This window comes from Mytilus californianus, unplaced genomic scaffold (genome assembly GCF_021869535.1).
Source record: "Mytilus californianus isolate M0D057914Y unplaced genomic scaffold, xbMytCali1.0.p SCAF_17, whole genome shotgun sequence".
NCBI classification, from domain to species: Eukaryota; Metazoa; Mollusca; class Bivalvia; order Mytilida; family Mytilidae; genus Mytilus; species Mytilus californianus.
This window is the reverse complement of record NW_026262659.1, coordinates 11,568,292-11,589,209: the sequence shown is the minus strand read 5'-3', so window position 1 is coordinate 11,589,209 and position 20,918 is coordinate 11,568,292. Positions and strand designations below refer to the sequence as shown.

General features: G+C 33.4%; 1 protein-coding gene across 3 annotated transcripts in view; it reads right to left on the bottom strand.

Moving 5' to 3' along the window:
• LOC127726379 (phosphoribosylformylglycinamidine synthase-like) overlaps positions 1-16,099 on the bottom strand; it is a 65,341-nt gene extending 49,242 nt beyond the window's left edge. The window contains exons 1-6 of one of the 3 annotated variants that reach the window (XM_052233763.1): positions 15,573-16,099; positions 15,291-15,374; positions 10,928-11,083; positions 9,412-9,525; positions 8,514-8,662; positions 3,056-3,272 (exon numbers count right to left, since the gene is read on the bottom strand). In XM_052233763.1, coding sequence (XP_052089723.1) covers positions 3,056-3,272; positions 8,514-8,662; positions 9,412-9,525; positions 10,928-11,083; positions 15,291-15,374; positions 15,573-15,729 — 877 coding nt within the window. In that variant the 5' untranslated portion in view covers positions 15,730-16,099. The remainder of the gene's footprint in view (positions 1-3,055; positions 3,273-8,513; positions 8,663-9,411; positions 9,526-10,927; positions 11,084-15,290; positions 15,375-15,572) is intronic. The other 2 variants (XM_052233765.1, XM_052233764.1) reach the window with 2 other exon arrangements.
• Between the last annotated feature and the right edge of the window lie 4,819 nt (positions 16,100-20,918).

The window sequence follows — 20,918 nt, the reverse complement described above, 5'->3', positions numbered from 1 at the left end:
AAGTTCAAAATGTAAAAAGTTTACGCCGACGACGGACGACGCCGGACGACGGACGACGGACGCCAAGTGATGAGAAAAGCTCACTTGGCCCTTCGGGCCAGGTGAGCTAAAAATGATATTGTTACAATGAAAAGTTAACAACAATACTTCAGGAAGTAAAACATATACAAGTTGTTGAGTATATATACAGATCAGTATACTATACTGTTGGTTAGATCCGGAGTAATGGGTTACCCAATCAAATTCTTAATAGACCATTGCACAATTCGACCGACTGATCTTTTTGACCATTTCAAGACAACAAAATTTAATAAAACAAGAGGCTCTCAAGAGCCTGAATTGCTCACCTGTAATTTTTTGCTTAAATCTTTCATCAATGATTATTTTTGCTTTTCAATATATTAATGAATGGCTTAAAACTTCCATTGAAATGTTCTTTGTATCTGTCATATTTTCTTCAAAATCAAAGAAATGCATTTTACCTCTATGTTTCATTTTAGCCATAGTGGCTATGTTTCTTGACGTATAAGAAAATAAAATACAAAATTTATACTAAATACTCTGAAACTCATTCAGCCCAAGTTTGGCTGAAATTGATTCAGCAGTTTCAAAGGAGAAGATTTTTTAAAGTAAGCAAACTAAATGAACAAATTGTGAAAAATTGATTTTAAAGGGCAATAACTCCTTAAGGGGACAATTGACAATTTTGGTCATACAAACTTATTTGTAGATCTTACTTTGCTGAACATTTTTGCTGTTTACAGTTTACCTTTATCATTAATAATATTCAAGATAATAACCAAAATCTGCAAAGTTTCCTTAAAATTACCAATTAAGTGGCAGCAATCCAACAATGGGTTGTTAGATTCATCTGAAAATTTCAGAGCTGACAGAGCTTGGACTAATAAACATTTTTACCTCTCATCAGATTAGCTCTAAATGCTTTGGTTTTTGAGATATAAGCCAAAAATTGCATTTTACCCCTACATTCTATTTTTAGCCATGGTGGCCATGTTTTTTTACAAAACAGAAAATAAAACACAATTTTTATTCTAGATACCCTTAGAATCATTCAGCTTAAGTTTGGTTGGAATTGGTTCAGTAGTTTCAGAGAAGAAGATTTTTTAAAGTTAGAAAACATAAACAAATTGTGTAAAATTGTCCTTAAAGGGCAATAACTCCTTAAGGGGTCAATTGACAATTTTGATCATACAAACTTATTTGTAGATCTTACCTTGCTGAACATTTTTGCTGTTCACAGTCTATCTGTATCAGTAATAAGATTCAAGATAATAACCAAAAACTGCAAAATTTCCTTAAAATTACCAATTTAGTAGCAGCAACCCAACAATGGGTTATCAGATTCAACTGAAAATTTCAGGGCTGATAGAACTTTATCTAATGAACACTTAACCCCCCCCCCCCCCCCCCCCCCATGTCAGATTTGCTCTAAATGCTTTGTTTTTTGAGATATAAGCCAAAAACTACATTTTACCCCTATGTTCTATTTTTAGCCATGGCGGCCATGTTATTTGACAAAACAGTAAATAAAACACAAACTTTATTCTAGATACCCTAAGCATCATTCAGCTTAAGTTTGGTTGGAATTGGTTCAGTAGCTTCAGAGGAGAAGATGTTTGAAATAGTTTACACCAGACGGACGACGACGGACAACGACAGATGACGACCGACGCCAACTGATGGCGAAAGCTCACAGTTCCTTCAGAACGGTGAGCTAAAAACATGTAGTGTTTGAAATATATACTAGGGTATTTTGCAATCTTCAAATTGAATAAGAGAATCTGTATTGTAATTACCTTTAATCAAAGTTGTTTGAACTGAATTAAGATTACTAGTTAAAATGAGTGGACACTTTACCATAATTTTGGTTTCATCATTCATCAAGTTACCCGTCACTTCCATTCAAAACTAAATCTGTAGTTATAATGCAAAAACAAACATGACAACGCAAGTAGCCCCATGCAGTTAAATAAGTGTGAAATGGTGAATTAGTAATAGTATCAAGAGACAATCTGAATTTTCTTCGTCATCTCCAGGAATACACATGTAGGAGTTATCATAAAGATTACCTCTTAAGTGGCACTTATGTGGCATCTTATAACATATTAACTCATAAGTTCATTATTGGAGACAAGTGTTTCATTTACAACCATCATTTATCTATTCATTATTAAATTAAAAGCTAATGAAACAAGAATATGTTTCCAAAGGACAACATGCCCAAATCACAAAATTATATTTCCATGTTCAGTCAAAACTCTAATAAAACATATATTTTAAAAAGTCAACATCATTATGTACAGGTGTTTTAAGTGTCAAGTTGATATCACTACAATGTACAATTCTTTAATCTAATATGGCTTAGAGAACTGGCAGACTGAAGCAAGACCAGGAAACATAAAACCCCTTCTATTGTAGGTGGTGACTACTGTTTTCTTGTTTCTGAATCAAACCATGCAATGTCAGGTTAACGTTTTTGTTCAAGGTAGTTTATATTTATCATGTAATGTTGTGGTCACATCAACTTTAAACTTACAGTTAGAACATGTTTAGTATGATGTGAACAATTAAAATAGATGGCAAATCAGCTTATCTCCCCTTTAACCAACATAGTGTTCACCAACTTAGTAAAGTTTCATGAATATCTGTTAAGCTGTTCAGAATTGTGATTAAAATGCAGACAGATCCACAAATAGACAAGGTGAATCATATCTATCCCCATTTATCTTGGGTATTTCAATTTTAACTGAATTGAAAGGAACAGCCCATTTAAATATGCAGCAGATATATTAAATTTTAAGATTTCCCAAAACAATTTGTAATTTTATTTCATTATTCCAATAAACCCTCTATTGGTCTATTTAGTCCAGATGACTTATTACAAGCTCACTCAACGTCACATATCTGTCTGACATTCAGTCTAGAGTAACTAAAAGGTCAAAACTTTGGACAAAAAATATTTTTATAAATTCTGTTAAAAACATTATTTTGTAAATGTCTCAAAGTGAAAGTGAGTTAATATACCAACACATACTTGGTGGTCTACCTCTGGGAACAAAACTGATGATTTCTGATTCAAACGGTATATGATAAGGAGGCTCTAGTCTCTCTTTCAATCCTTGCTGTTCCTGCTGTACACACTGGTAGTCTGTTTGAAAACGCTCTAATTGAAAGCTGGTTTCTTCCCAAATATCTCTGAGAAATGTCATGTCTTCATGCAATATCTCCTGTGTATTTACCGATATATTTATCTGAAATGGAAAAATCGGTTACTGATATAAATGTTTACATTAATTAGAGGATATTTATTGATCATTTTATTTCTTTTGTCTTCCTATAAGTTCAAATCTCTGTCCATCTTTGCTGTTTCTCTATCTCTTATTTCCCTCTATTAAATACCATTTTCACCATCAACATGAGTATGAAATTAGATCCAGAATTCTTAACACAGCAATTCAAATGATTGATTGATAGGTGCTACATGTATTGTGTTATTTAGTGGCTGTCAGTTTTTATTGTTGGAGGAAGCGGTAGTGCCCACAGAGAACCACCGACCTTTAGTAAGAAAACTGAAAATCCTAACAAGAGTGCACACGCTGAAATGTCTCGCATTCTTTCCTAACCATTGATATTATGTTGATAGTCCTAAATATAAAACTTTACTACAACTATCACATAAACTTAACATGATCCAAGAAAATGAGGTCAAGTTCATATAACCCAGACGAGAAATACATGTTCACCTTACAATCATTCAATACACTAAATATAGTTGACCTATTGCTTATAGTTTCTAAGAAACAGACTTAACCAAGAAAATTAACCATTGACCAATGAACCATGAAAATGAGGTCAAGGTCAGATGAACCATGCCAGGTAGACATGTAGTACATTGTACAGCTTACAATCCTTCCATACAATAAATATAGTTGACCTATTGCTTATAATTTAAGAAAAACAGACCAAAACACAAAAAACTTAACACTGAGCAATGAACCGTGAAAATGAGGTCAAGGTCAAATAAAACCTGCGAGACTGACATGTACATCATTAAATATTTCCATACACCAAATATAGTTGACCTATTGCATATAGTATTAGAATGACACGAATGGCCCCGTCTCAAAAAACAGAAAAAATCTGCAATTTCAACAACACATGTGGACACAAACATGCATGGATAGTATCCAGCTCTCAAGACCAATACTAGTTTGATGAAAAATTTCCTTGATCAATAAGTAGTTAAATTTCAAACTATCAGCAAACAGGAAGTGGATGTACTGAAGATGTGTTGAAACGACATGAAAATCAGCATATCGGAACGAAACATAAACTTGATCTGTAACTCATCATGGTTGACTCACATATCAAAAATCAGCGCATAATCTGAAGGCATACAGAAAAAAAAGTCTGTGTAACAGTGATTTTCAACAATTTTCAAAGTCCAAAACCCGTAATTACGGCAAAAATCAGCAGAGAAAAATGAAACTTAAACTTGATCTGTAACACAATTCATGGTTAACTCACATAACAAAAATCAACCCAACATCTAAAGGTGTTTAGAAAAAAAGTCTGTATAACTGTGATTTTCAACAATTTATCAAAGTCCAAAGCCCGTAATTTCGGCAAAAATTAGCAGAGCGGAACGAAACTTAAACTTGATCTGTAACTCATTATGGTTAACTCACATACCAAAAATCAGCCCAATATCTAAAGGTGTTTAGAAAAAAAGTCTGTATAAATGTGATTTTCAATAATTTATCAAAGTCCAAAGCCTGTAATTTCGGCAAAAATTAGCAGAGAGTAACGATACTTAAACTTGATCTGTAACTCATCATGGTTAACTCACATACCAAAAATCAACCCAATATCTAAAGGCATGTAGAAAAAAAGTCTGTATAACTGTGATTTTCAACAATTTATCAAAGTCCAAAGCCTGTTATTTCAGCAAAAACTAGCAGAGCAGAACGAAACTTCAACTTGATCTGTACCTCATCATGGTTAACTCACATACCAAAAATCCGCCCAATATCTGAAGGCGTTTAGAAAAAAAGTCTGTATAACTGTGATTTTCAACAATTTATCAAAGTCCAAAGCCCTTAATTTCAGCAAAAATTAGCAGAGCGGAACGAAACTTAAACTTGATCTGTAACTCATCATGGTTAACTCACATAACAAAAATCAGCCCAATATCTAAAGGCATGTAGAAAAAAAGTCTGTATAACTGTGATTTTCAACAATTTATCCAAGTCCTAAGCCCGTAATTTCAGCAAAAATTAGTAGAGAGTAATGAAACTTAAACTTGATCTGTAACTCATCATGGTTAACTCACATACCGAAAATCAGCCCAATATCTGAAGGCGTTTAGAAAAAAAGTCTGTATAACTGTGATTTTCAACAATTTATCAAAGTCCAAAGCCTGTTATTTCAGCAAAAATTAGCAGAGCGGAATGAAACTTCAACTTGATCTGTACCTCATCATGGTTAACTTACATACCAAAAATCCGCCCAATATCTGAAGGCGTTTAGAAAAAAAGTCTGTATAACTGTGATTTTCAACAATTTATCAAAGTCCAAAGCCTGTAATTTCAGCAAAAATTAGCAGAGCGGAACGAAACTTAAACTTGATCTGTAACTCATCATGGTTAACTCACATAACAAAAATCAGCCCAATATCTGAAGGCATTTAGAAAAAAAGTCTGTATAACTGTGATTTTCAACAATTTATCAAAGTCCAAAGCCTGTTATTTCAGCAAAAATTAGCAGAGCGGAACGAAACTTCAACTTGATCTGTACCTCATCATGGTTAACTCACATACCAAAAATCCGCCCAATATCTGAAGGCGTTTAGAAAAAAAGTCTGTATAACTGTGATTTTCAACAATTTATCAAAGTCCAAAGCCCGTAATTTCAGCAAAAATTAGCAGAGCGGAACGAAACTTAAACTTGATCTGTAACTCATCATGGTTAACTCACATTACAAAAATCAGCCCAATATCTGAAGGCGTTCAGAAAAAAAGTCTGTATAATGGTTTGTTGCGGAATGACGTAATGACGGAATGAAGGAATGAGGGAATGACGGAATGACAGAATGGCGGAATGACGGGCAAGGGTAAAACCATATGACCCCGACGACTTTGTTGCTGGGCCATAAAAAGACCGAAACTCAAAAATTTAACTTTCACCACTAACCATGAAAATGAGGTAAAGGTCAGATTACACTTGCCAGTTGGACATGTACACCTTACAATCATTCCATACACCAAATATAGTAAATCTATTGTATACAGTATAAGAAAAAAAGACCAAAACACAAAAACTTAACTATAACCACTGAACCATGAAAATTAGGTCAAGGTCATATGACACCTGCCAGTTGGACATGTACACCTTACAATCCTTCCATACACCAAATATACTAGACCTATTGCTTATAGTATCTAAGATATGGACTTGACCACCAAAACTTAACCTTGTTCACTGATCCATGAAATGAAGTCGAGGTCAAGTGAAAACTGTGACGGGCATGAGGACCTTGCAAGGTACGCACATACCAAACATAGTTATCCTATTACTCATAATAAGAGAGAAATTAACATTACAAAAAATCTTAACTTTTTTTTCAAGTAGTCACTGAACCATGAAAATGAGGTCAAGGACAATGGACATGTGACAGACGGAAACTTCGTTACATAAAGCATCTATATACAAAGTATGAATCATCCAGCTCTTCCACCTTCTAAAATATAAGGCTTTTCAGAAGTTAGTTAATGCTGACGCCGCTGCAGGATTACTATCCCTATGTCGAGCTTTCTGTGACAAAAGTTGCAGGCTCAACAAAAATTGAGATGGAGTGTGGTATTCTCTCACTACAAAAGGGTACACATACACTCTCTTTGTATTATAATTTAAGGATTAAAGTAGAACTCATGAGAGGAACAAAGTTAAGAAAGACTGTTAAGGCAGAATAATGTCAGCAAATCTCTCATTTATTTTGAAACTGTAACTGACAACCATACCTGCCAACTGTCACTATTTGTGGGGGATTACCCCCATGGAGGCTCTCAATTGGAAATTTTGAAAGAGCAATTTTGTCCACAAATGAAACAAAATAATCAATTTTACCTTGGGTAAATGATCATAAAAGTATGAAGAAGCGAATAAACACCATTAAAATAAATTTGAAGGCCTCTTTAAAGGTTTTGTGGGACTATGAGAGCCATCTTGCACATAAAACCCTCATGGACATTTTGAAATGTTGGCAGGTAACGACAACATATTGACCATTGCACTTCAGGAAAAGCACTTACTTTTTTTACTATTTGTTATTTGTGTTACTTCAATGGTTTTCCAGTCCTACATAAACACAAGAGTGCACACGGTGAAATGTCTTACCAGTTTTACTCACCATTGATTTTATAATGGAAATCATAATGAGAAAGGTTTTACTACAAGTAACACATAAACTTAACATCTCTAAAGATCCATAACACTAAGGTCAAGATCAGATTAATCCTGTCAGACAGACATGTTCTCCTTACAATTATTCCATACACCAAATATAGTTGATTTATTGTTAATGATAATTGAAAAACAGACAAAAACTTAACAATGACCAATGAACTATGAAAATGAGGTCAAAGTCAGAGTTTACCTGCCAGACAGACACAGACATTTGTTATGTAATTTTGATATTAAAATGCAAATGTTGAAATTAAAAAAGCAATATCTTAACATGCAAGTTTTAGATAATATTCAAAGTCAATAAACCATGACTAACGAGGCGGAGTCAAATAATCTCCATGGAAATGAGATTTGCCCATGCTAATACAACTGTATACCAAATATCATTGACTTTCCAGTAGTTGTTCTCCATAAACTGTCCTAATTGCAAAATAATACATGTAAACTAAGCAAATGTTTTAAAAATCAATATCACCATGATCGACCAATATTATTTATTGTACATAGGCCTTAGATGGATTTGGCTTTTTTAGGTTTTTTTTGTCATGTAGCTCTTCAAATGTTCGGTTCTCATACATTCTCGGCTTTCATATATTCGCCTTTGAGCATTCCTGATGAAGGTAAATCCAGAAATGCACTATAGACTCAAAAAATTTACTTAACCTGTTGTTTTCATTTTTGTATGGATAAATCATTTGTTTTTGTCCTGAAAAGGTATGAAACATTTGGCATTTGATGTTAAATAAACAACAATCAATTACAAGTAAATACATGTATGTTATAAATCATGTCAGTACTAAAGCACTGACTACAATACTGGGCTGATGGAACATTTGGGGACTAGCAGCAGTATTTACAAAGTGCTATTTAGAGAGATGGAAGTATGTTCCTCATGATAACACAGTATGGAGTTTGCAGAAGATAGTTACCAATGTCTTCAGAATATCATAATTTATTAATAATTTTAGGTTTTTAATCAGGTTCTTCATTCGAAGAGTCAATTCAACACATTACCTTCATAAACGTACCTTTTTGGTATCTTTTGTGGAATGTCCAATAAAAAAGCATGGAATATTTACTGCAGAAAAGGCACCTAAAACATCCTGTTCATTATTCTCTGATACTTCAAATACAAAACCCAGTTCTTCAGCAAACAACAAATCAATGAATGGCACATCTGAAAAATAAGAATAAAGCATACATTCCTCATTTTTATATTTTCAACTTTCAATTATATTCAATACTTTTTATTACCTTGTACAAAATGTACTGCTTTTTATTGATTCATCTTTTAGAAACCATCATAAAAAAGTTCTAATTTTGAAGAAAATGAAAAATTAGAAAATGCCATCTTATCTTATTACAAATCTCATCTTCATATAAAACCCATCAAATATAGAGTATTAGAAACATTCAATAATTCGTTGTGTAAAAGATCTTATTTAAAAGCTGTTGGTATATCTTGGTCACTTCCTCGCTGGAAAGGTATGTTTCATATATATTGTAAGGTGAAAAACTTCATTTCATGAATATGTCTGATGAGGCAACACTGAAAAAAAGATAGTATTCTGGATCAGTGTATTCAGCTGACATAAATGAGTACAATCATACATACATTGATTTCCTTGTACATCACTGCTATTAGTCAAAAAACTTATTAGACACAGATGGTATTCCTTTTATTTCAACAAAATAAAAGCACTATAAAACAGAGGAGCCATTATAATTTAACATAAATTAGCTACTTTTCAATAATGCTAGAAGGTAAAACTGACCTTCCACATTTATATCAGTAATGCAAACTTGTCTTACCAGAATCTTTACAAATTTGCTAATATATCTCACAATTCAATGTAAACTACATTCTACTTTAATCAGAAGGAATATCAATATCTATCCCATAATTTGATATAAAATCTATTTTACCTGAATCACAAGAAATATCAATGTCTAGTCCACAGTTACCAGCAAAGGACATCTCTAAAAGACATGTTATCAATCCTCCGTCACTTATATCATGGCCAGAAACCAACTTCCTGTCTGAAATGGAATGGTCAAAGTGGTTAACATTTATATTCTTGACTTAATACAGTTTTGTCTTTGCACCTTTTCAAATAATAATATTATTTAATTTTTAACCACCTCTTTAGGTAATTGGGTCAAATTGTTCTTGATGGGGCCTGTTGTAAATGTGTGTATTGGTTATTTCCAAGTAAAGAAATATTGTTATTATTGTAATAAGAGAGTTTATATGAGTTGTCAGAAGTTATTTCTAGTATTTCTAGTATATTGAATGAGTAATTAACGTACGTTTTACTTTATGTTATTAGATGTATCGATTACGTCATATATGGCGCAAATTTGTCATGTATTATTCAGAACGTTACCGTTGGGTTAATTTTGTAATCGTGAACCCAAAAGTGTTCATTTGTGAGCTCTCAACTGGAAGAAATAATATGTCTTGATTGTTTTAGTAACAAAAGTGTATTATTATAAGCATTTTGAGTCGAGGACTTGTATATTTTATGTCAGCGTTTGACGTTATGTTTTTCTTCTTGCTTAGAATATTTACTTCCGGGAATTTCAAATAAATACCAGTGCAACGTCACGTTCGTCAGTCTTTGCTGTGTTTATATTTGGCTTGCAGCAAGGCTCAGCCCGGGGGTTCCTAGAGGTGAGAAGCAGCGCATTTGGCTGTATGCCTCGCAGTTTATATTACAAGTAAGGGTCGTAGTTTAGAGGTAAGAAGCAGCGCAGATAGCTGTATGCCTTGCATTTATTTACGTTGTCATTGTAGAATTTATTAAGATAATCCCGTTTGGTCCGTACAAAAATACAAGAGAAAGAATGTTATTTTAGTAGCTCCGCGGTCCCGTATGTAAATTATACAATTGTTGCTCGAATATTGTACATGTATGGAAATATATCGGCTGTTCTAGAAGTTTAATAAAAGTATCATTTTCTACTATTGATTATTTATTCACGCTACCAATGATGAGAGAGAACAGACAACAGATTTGACGGCCGTATTTATTTATCCCTTAGTTTAGTCACAAGTTTTGTGAGTTTATTCGTATTTGCTGGCTTTAAAACTATAGACAAAACATAGCAAGAAGCAGAAATTACGACAGGGCCATAAAGAACAATTCACTACTACTACATGGTTACTTAACAACATGGATCTTGCACAGACTGTAGTATTTTTGAAAATGATTTTCCATAAATAAAATACTAGCTGCAATGCAACCAATAACCATGTAATTAGGGAGTTCAAAATGTCTTCCATATTTTGCTATTTGTTAGGAACCAAGGTGAAAGAAGCTAGAGAACTTAATATTCTATTTCTTTCATGTAAGTCACAACCTACTTTTTATTTTCAAAAGAATAACATGCATGTATGCTACTTTATATATATATATGTATGTTCTGTTTATAAACCTACCTTTTATAAGTCTCTGTGTGAGATTGAAGGCACTAACAAACATATCAGGGTCATCAAGGTCAGGTGAGATGTTCCCTAACTGACCATAACAATGAGCTAATGAAGATCCTCCTAACCTATGTTTGCCACAACTCAAATCTATGTACAGTAAACTGCCTACAATAAACAAAATAGATATTAATAAAAAAAAAATCTGACCACAACTTGGCACAAGGCCAAAAACCATTTGAGCTGCAGAACAAGAAGCACTTTCATGCTTTACATTCAACATTGCTTGTATATTATGTTAAATGAAATCCTCATAAACCAAAGCATATACTACACCTAAATTTAAGAATCCCACTTGTTTTTCCTCCTTATAAGCTTCAGCATGGATTTTAAATGTCTAAATATTTTATGCCATCATGCATTTCATCTTATATGTATACATTGTGTTAATAATTGACATCAAGATTTCAAGAAAATATTAAATTGTCTTTTTTCTCTCTCTGCAGAACAAAGATAAGATAGATTGTTGCTTATAGTGTCCAGCAGAACATATTACAAGCATTTTTATGAAGAGAGCATGTTACAGGTACACTAACTGGAATTGAACATATTGCATTAAATTTTAATTTGAGAGTGACTCTAGGACAATAATTTTGTGTGATTGGCCTTAAGGAATAATCATTTAAATCCTTCTTGGTTAACAATGCACCACATTAATGAGATTCTCTGCTTAGTTTATCCACTGTTCTATACTCAGAGAGATTATTTTATTTCTTATGCAGCAAAAATACTGCAATCTGATTGGTTAATTACCCCGGTGTAAATAACACCCCACCCTTGTTCACCCCGGGATAAATAAAATTTTGCCAAAAAAATAAAAAAATAAAAAATTTGTCAAAATAAAGAAAAAAAATAAAATGTCAACAACAAAAAATAAATAAATAAAATGTCAACAAAAAAAAATATACAAAAAATAAAAAATAAACAAGAAATGATTGTAACAGGATGCTGTTACGAAGTCTCCCAAACGAAGCTCCCATAATTCGTAATTCCCAGGGTCGCCTGACATTGGGCCACATCCAGTGAAAATTGGTTTGGTCCAGTAAAGTTATATGCATTAGTGATGCCTGGGGACTAACCTTGTATATCATTCAAATCATCTTGGCATGACAAACCAGAATATATATGGTTTAGGGGTGGGGATCTCGACCATTTACAAGATACTAGAACATTGGGGGTGGGGAGGAACCCCTGGGGACTGGCCCTATATGTCATTCAAATGTTCATTACATGAGGAACAGGAATATATATGGTTTAGGGGTGGGGATCTCAACCATTTACAAGATATAAGAACATTGGGGTGGGGGGAACCCCTGGGGACTGACCGTATACGTCATTCAAATGTTCGAGACATGACAAATAGGAATATATATGGTTTAGGGGTGGGGATCTCGACCATTTACAAGATATTAGAACTTTCTCAAATTGCAGGGGGTCGGGATGACCCCTGGGGACTAACCCTGTATTTCATTTGATGTGCTTTATCATGACAAACCAGAATATATATGGTTTAGGGGTGGGGATCTCAACCATTTACAAGATATTAGAACTTTCTCAAATGGCAGGGGGGGCGGGATGACCCCTGGGGACTAACCCTGTATATCATTCAAACCATCTTAGCATGACAAACCAGAATATATATGGTTTATGGGTGGGGATCTTGACCACTTAGAAGATATTAGAACTTTCTTTAATGGCAGGGGGTGGGGGTGACCCCTGGGGACTAACCCTGTATTTCATTTGATGTGCTTTATCATGACAAACCAGAATATATATGGTTTAGGGGTGGGGATCTCAACCATTTACAAGATATTAGAACTTTCTCAAATGGCAGGGGGTCGGGATGACCCCTGGGGACTAACCCTGTATATCATTCAAACCATCTCAGCATGACAAACCAGAATATATATGGTTTAGGGGTGGGGATCTTGACCACTTACAAGGTATTAGAACTTTCTTAAATGGCAGGGGGTGGGGTGACCCCTGGGGACTAACCCTGTATTTCATTTGATGTGCTTTATCATGACAAACCAGAATATATATGGTTTAGGGGTGGGGATCTCGACCATTTACAAGATATTTGAACTTTCTCAAATGGCAGGGGGTCGGGATGACCCCTGGGGACTAACCCTGTATATCATTCAAACCATCTTAGCATGACAAACCAGAATATATATGGTTTAGGGGTGGGGATCTTGACCACTTAGAAGATATTAGAACTTTCTTAAATGGCAGGGGGTGGGGGTGACCCCTGGGGACTAACCCTGTATTACATTTGATGTGCTTTATCATGACAAACCAGAATATATATGGTTTAGGGGTGGGGATCTCGACCATTAACAAGATATTAGAACTTTCTCAAATGGCAGGGGGTCGGGATGACCCCTGGGGACTAACCCTGTATATCATTCAAACCATCTCAGCATGACAAACCAGAATATATATGGTTTAGGGGTGGGGATCTTGACCACTTACAAGGTATTAGAACTTTCTTAAATGGCAGGGGGTGGGGTGACCCCTGGGGACTAACCCTGTATTTCATTTGATGTGCTTTATCATGACAAACCAGAATATATATGGTTTAGGGGTGGGGATCTCGACCATTTACAAGATATTTGAACTTTCTCAAATGGCAGGGGGTCGGGATGACCCCTGGGGACTAACCCTGTATATCATTCAAACCATCTTAGCATGACAAACCAGAATATATATGGTTTAGGGGTGGGGATCTTGACCACTTAGAAGATATTAGAACTTTCTTAAATGGCAGGGGGTGGGGGTGACCCCTGGGGACTAACCCTGTATTACATTTGATGTGCTTTATCATGACAAACCAGAATATATATGGTTTAGGGGTGGGGATCTCGACCATTAACAAGATATTAGAACTTTCTCAAATGGCAGGGGGTCGGGATGACCCCTGGGGACTAACCCTGTATATCATTCAAACCATCTTAGCATGACAAACCAGAATATATATGGTTTAGGGGTGGGGATCCTGACCACTTACAAGGTATTAGAACTTTCTTAAATGGCAGGGGGTGGGGGTGACCCCTGGGGGACTAACCCTGTATTTCATTTAATGGGCTTTATCATTTAGAACATTTTCAATTAAAAAGATTGTGTCTATCACAAACGGTTTTCAATTTATAATCATTTGAAAATTTTAAAAAATAAAATCCCATAGGGTTCTATAGTAAAACCCTCTTTTCTTTTTGCCCCTCAAAGTACCCCTTTATAAACCCCATTGCACAAACAAAACCCTGATTGCACCACTAGACATGTTAGTCTAACATATTGTGAAACCCTAAGTTAATCTGACAAGCGGTTTTGGAGAACGGGTGCGGACAAGTTCAAATTTAAAAGCGGCGGAAGAAGAAGAAGAAGAAGAAGAAGAAGAATAATAATAACAAGAACTGAGCAAAAACAATAAGTCTTCCCAAACTTCGTTTGGGAGACTTAATAAACTAGAGGACAAAAATTTGTAAAAAATTAAAAAAAAAATTTTTTTTTAATTTTTGTTTTCCCGAAAATTCAAAAGAACAAATTTTTTTTTCTGAATTTCCCAAAAATAAAGAAAAAAAGTATTTGACAATACGCAGCAACATCAACGTTGAAAAAATGTTACACTGGAAATTTTTCATTAGCATTTTTCAATTTTACATCCCTGTTTAAAAATGAGTAAAGGAATTGTTCATAAGAAATAAATTCGTTATTTTGGTGTAATCAGGGGTGTACGGAATTTTACACCGTTGTTGAAAATTCATACACCCATTCAGCTGCGCCTCAGGGTGTATGAATTTTCAACAACAGTGTAAAATTCTGTACACCCCTGATTACACCAAGATAACTAATAGTATAGACACTTGTTTATATTTGTAGACTCTACATGAACTTTTATCATTGTTTTTTGTTGTTGTTTCATTGACCTATAACCCACATCTTTTTTATTCAATGCAAAAGTGTGCTCATAGGAATTGATTGCAACAAACATCTCTAAGATTGTCAAAGTTTCTGTTTAATTTTAGTATGTTAATATGGATAATGAACCTTGAATGTAAATTAAATAATGTGATACAGAACTGAAAATACAAAGGCAAAGGTTGTTCATTAAATTTTCTGATACTAGGAGGAAAAAAATGTGTTTTTCAATAAGTTTGATTCCAATCGTTATCTTTCCATCAGAGTATTTCATCTAAATTTTAGTTAGGAAACTAGTTTCAAGCATAGAAAGATTTATAGTAGAACGCTTACTTGAAGCTGAGATGAAACAATATTTGAAGGGTTTTTAGTTTTTCACACTACGAAAACGAACCTTGACCGTCTGGACATTTAAGATCTGGTGTAACAGTGGCCGTTATATCTGGACATCCAGCATATACCGATATAACCAAAGTACCTGCAAATATACATAATACCAAAACTTTAATACTGCAATTAATTTATTTTAGATATCTGTAAAATAAACACTAGCATTGTAACCTAAATATTCATATGAATGTAAGGTTGCAACAATTACTTTATGTTTGCACATAATTTTATTTTAAGTATTGATCAAGGAATTAAGATTCTACAAATTCTATATTAATTTACCAACCAGGTGCTTTAACAGTTTCATCCCCAACCCTGGCTGCCATACTGAGTGAATCTTTGCCTCCGTCAACAGCAATACCAAGTTTCTTCATGACATTACACATGGCTGTACAGGCATCCAGTAATGCTGCCCCTTCACCTGGTAACTTCGCTGGCCACATCCAGTTTCCACTACATTTCACATCCTACAATTATCAATTAGCTACAGTTCCTTGTTATTAATATATGTCTATTTTCTCAACCTACTCTATTCTAATTGTTTTTGATTCCTCATAGGTAAGATCCTTACCTATGGTTATTTAAAACTAGAGGCTGTAAAGAGCCTGTGTCACTCACCTTGGTCTAGGTGCATATTCAACATTGTAGACAAAAATAGAGTTCATAACAAAAATCTCTGTTTTGTTGATCTTGTATTGCTGATCATTTATTCTGTTAAGTTTCTCTCTATCTTCTTTAGTTTTTGCTCAAAACACAAAAGCTGGCCACCAAAGTCCTCGTTTAACCGCAACCACTCCTATAGAGTGACAGTCTACTAAGTATATCAGCAATATTTGACTTTTTTTTTAGTACATCTTGTCTTGCTGATCATGAAAATGGTAAAAATCATCATTAAAGGGCAATAACTGCAATAAGGAGTCATTGGATGATTTCCTCGATATTATCAGGTAGATCTCTTCATTTTGAATATTTTTGCTTATTTCAGACTATCTCTTTTTAGAACAGTTTTCAAGATAATAGACCAAACTTTTATTTTACCACTATGTTCTAATTTTAACCATGGCAATGGCCAAGTTTGGTTAAATTTTGCCCAGTAGTTTCAATTGAGAGGATTTTTGTAAAGCTTAACGACTACGGATGATGAATGACAGACGACAGATGCAATGTGATAAGAAAAGCTCATTTGGCTTTTTAAGCCAGGTGAGCTAATGAGTATGATTTCTTTGTGTATTTTGGTAACATGAAAGGTTGTTTCTTTAAACCTAAATTATATCCTGGGTTGATAGGGGTATGAAATATGGCAATTAGACTTCATCCATAAGACAATAAAACTAATGCTTAAAAGAGGGGTGCTTCCTCACTGTTCAGAATATAGAACAAGACCCGGTTAGAATAGGGACAATAAATTGGATGCCTCATGTAAGCATGCAGATTGCCATATTCTCTACATATTGAAGAATACAATTTTTTGAGTGGTCTGTCTAATTATGTGGCCTGTTGCAATGCAAACTTTCTACTCTGTCAATCCCAAGTCTAAATTTCCATTTGTCATCTGACAACCCAAGGTAAAACCTATCTGTTGAATTTATGTAAAATTTTTCCCTATCTTAAATATGCCATTGGACATTATATACATTACATATTTTGGACATTATATACATTATGTATTTTGGACATTATATATACATTATGTATTTTGGACATTATATATACATTATGTATTTTGGACATTATATATACATTATGTATTTTGGACATTATATATACATTATGTATTTTGGACATTATATATACATTACATAGTTTGGACATTATATACATTATGTATTTTGGACATAATATACATTATGTATTTTGGACATTATATATACATTATGTATTTTGGACATTATATACATTATGTATTTTGGACATAATATACATTACATAGTTTGGACATTATATACATTATGTAGTTTGGACATTATATATACATTACATATTTTGGACATTATATACATTATGTATATTGGACATTATATACATTATGTAGTTTGGACATTATATATACATTATGTAGTTTGGACATTATATATATACATTATGTATTTTGGACATTATATATACATTATGTAGTTTGGACATTATATATACATTATGTAGTTTGGACATTATATATACATTATGTAGTTTGGACATTATATACATTATATACATTATGTAGTTTGGACATTATATATACATTATGTATTTTGGACATTATATATACATTATGTATTTTGGACATTATATATACATTATGTATGTAGGACATTATATAAATTATGTATTTTGGACATTATATACATTATGCAGTTAACAACAATCAGTCAATCAATCTAGCCTAATTGAATTCTAGATTGGTATTACTTTAAGAAATGATGACATTCTTTCTTAGTTGTTTGTTATGGTGTAAATACTGAAAGGTGATGTTTGAAGTTCATCAACAAGAGTGGCTGGCCCAGCTGTACTTAAATATGCCCTTTGCTTGGCCCAGCTGTACTTAACTATGCCTTTTGCTTGGCCCAGCTGTACTTTACTATGCCCTTTGCTTGGCCCAGCTGTACTTTACTATGCCCTTTGCTTTGCCCAGCTGTTCTTTACTATGCCCTTTGCTTGGCCCAGCTGTACAAAACTTTTTAAAGTCAGCTAAATTGTGATGATATTAATATTTAGGTAATATGACTATTGATAAAAGTTTTGGAAACAATAGAATGGTTTCATGATCTTTCAATTGACCACAGCTGCTACCAATTTCAATAGCCGCCATTAAGTATATTGTTGAGATCGGTAACTAGAGGCTCCAAGGAGCCTGTGTCTCTCACCTGATATTTTTGTTTACAATCGATGCATGAAATAATGCAACCATTATACTTTTGCTTTAGTTTCAGAGATATAAGCCAAAAACTGCATTTTACCCATATGTTCTATTTTTAGCCATGTCGGCCATGTTGGTTGGCAGGCAGGGTCATCGGACACTTTTAAAAAAAATAGGTACCCTAATGAGGATTGTGGCCAAGTTTGGTTAAATTTGTCTCAGTAGTTTCAGAGAGGAAGATTTTTGTAAAAGATTACAAAAACTACGAAAAATTGTTAAATATTGACTTTAAAGGGCAATAACTCCTTGAGGGGTCAATTGACAATTTTGGTCATGTTTGACTTATTTGTAGATCTTACTTTGCTGAACATAATTGCTGTTTACAGTTTATCTCTATCTATAATAATATTCAAGATAATAACCAACAAGAGCTGTCAAAATGACAGTAAACCGGATTCTTTAACATTTATTTGTGTTCTGGCATTAATCAATATCACAAGGACCAAAACTCCTAATAGGTAAAATTTATGATCATCAATATCAAACTTGACCTCCATTTTGTTGTCAGTAACAACATATTAAAATTTAAAAAGGTTTGGTTGAACAGTTCATGAGTAAATGCACGGACACGACATTTTTTAAACTTTCAAGAACAGTTACTCCTGAACGGTAAAAGTCAAAATCGTCATTATTGAACTTGACCTCCATTTTGTTGTCAGTTACAACATATTAAAATTTAAAAAGGTTTGGTTGAACGGTTCATGAGTAAATGCACGGACACGACATTTTTTAAACTTTCAAGAACCGTAACTCCTGAACAGTAAAAGTCAAAATCGTCATTATTAAACTTGACCTCCATTTTGTTGTCAGTAACAACATATTAAAATTTAAAAAGGTTTGGTTGAACAGTTCATGAGTAAATGCACGGACACGACATTTTTTAAACTTTCAAGAACCGTAACTCCTGAACGGTAAAAGTCAAAATCGTCATTATTGAACTTGACCTCCATTTTGTTGTCAGTAACAACATATTAAAATTTAAAAAGGTTTGGTTGAACGGTTCATGAGTAAATGCACAGACACGACATTTTTTAAACTTTCAAGAACCGTAACTCCTGAACGGTAAAAGTCAAAATCGTCATTATTAAACTTGACCTCCATTTTGTTGTCAGTAACAACATATTAAAATTTTAAAAGGTTTGGTTGAATGGTTCATGAGTAAATGCACGGCCGACCGACCGACCGACCGCCCGCCGTACATCCCCAAATCAATAACCGACATTTTTGACACAAAAATCCGGTTAAAAACTGCAAAATTTCCTGAAAATTACCAATTCAGGGACAGCAACCCAACAACAGGTTGTCTGATTTGTCAGAAAATTTTAGTGCAGATAAATCTTAACCTGATAAACATTTTAACCCATTGTCAGATTTGCTCTAAATGCTTTAGTTTAAGAGATATAAGCCAAAAACTGCATTTTACCCCTATGTTCTATTTTTAGCCATGTTGATTGGCAGGCAGGGTCATAGGACACATTTCTTAAACTAGATACCCTAATGATGATTGTGGCCAAGTTAGGGTAAATTTGTCTCAGTCCTTTCAGGAGAAGATTTTTGTAAAAGATTACAAAAATTTACGAAAACTTGTTAAAAATGACTATAAAGGGCAATAACTCCTTAAGGTTCAATTGACAATTTTGGTCATGTTGACTTATTAGTAGATCTTACCTTGCTGAACATTATTGCTGTTTAAAGTGTTTCCCTTTCTATAATAATATTCAAGATAATAACCAAAAACTGCAAAATTTCCTTAAAATTACCAATTCAGGGGCAGCAATCCAACAACGGGTTGTCTGATTTGTCTGAATATTTCAAAGGCAGATAAATCTTAACCTGATGAATATTTTAACCCTGTCAGATTTGCTCTAAATAAGTTAGTTTCAGAGATATAACCCAAACAAGAGGCTGTCGAGTGACAGCAAACCAGATTTTCCTGCAGAGGTCAAACCCTGAACAGTTGAGCAAGTATGGACACAACATTTAAGCTTAAAACAGCTCTGAATTTGGATTGTGAATGAATATCTAAAATAGATTATTATCTAATTAATAATGATGAAAATGATATTTGCAAATCTGATCCCCAAACAGGATCATGTAAAAATTAAACATTAACACACACAACAAAAATAAAATACCACATAACAACTGTGACATCTACCTTCACACATGACTTAAAAAAAAATAGTTATAAAGAAATTTGAGTTATTTCCCTTTGAACAGAAATATGGTTTTAAATAGTACTCTAACATTAGATATGATTAATAGTTCTCTAAAATTAAATATGATGTATATCTATTTTCAAATTATATTCAAATATAATTAATATTTCCAAATATTTTTTCTTTTATTTGTCACAAACTAATACAGATCTGCAACTTATCTATGATCAATGTCAACAACTTTAAATGTAATGAAATATCCTATATTAAAAATAGATTATTTTCTAATTAAAGGTGTTCACTTCATAAAAAAAAAATATATATATATATCATTCAGAAAATTAGTTTATAAAGATAACAAACAAACCTACCACAAAATTCTTCAAACAATTTACCAAACAAAAGAAAAAAAATCCAAAATGTCATTTATCATTAATACAATGTCTTTTAAAAATCTTTTAAACAATGAGTTATTTCCTTTTGTACAGAAATGGATTAATTCATCAAAAATTGAATTCTTGGGAAAGGGCTATAACTGAACAACGAGAAAAGCTAAAATCATGAAAATTGAACTTGA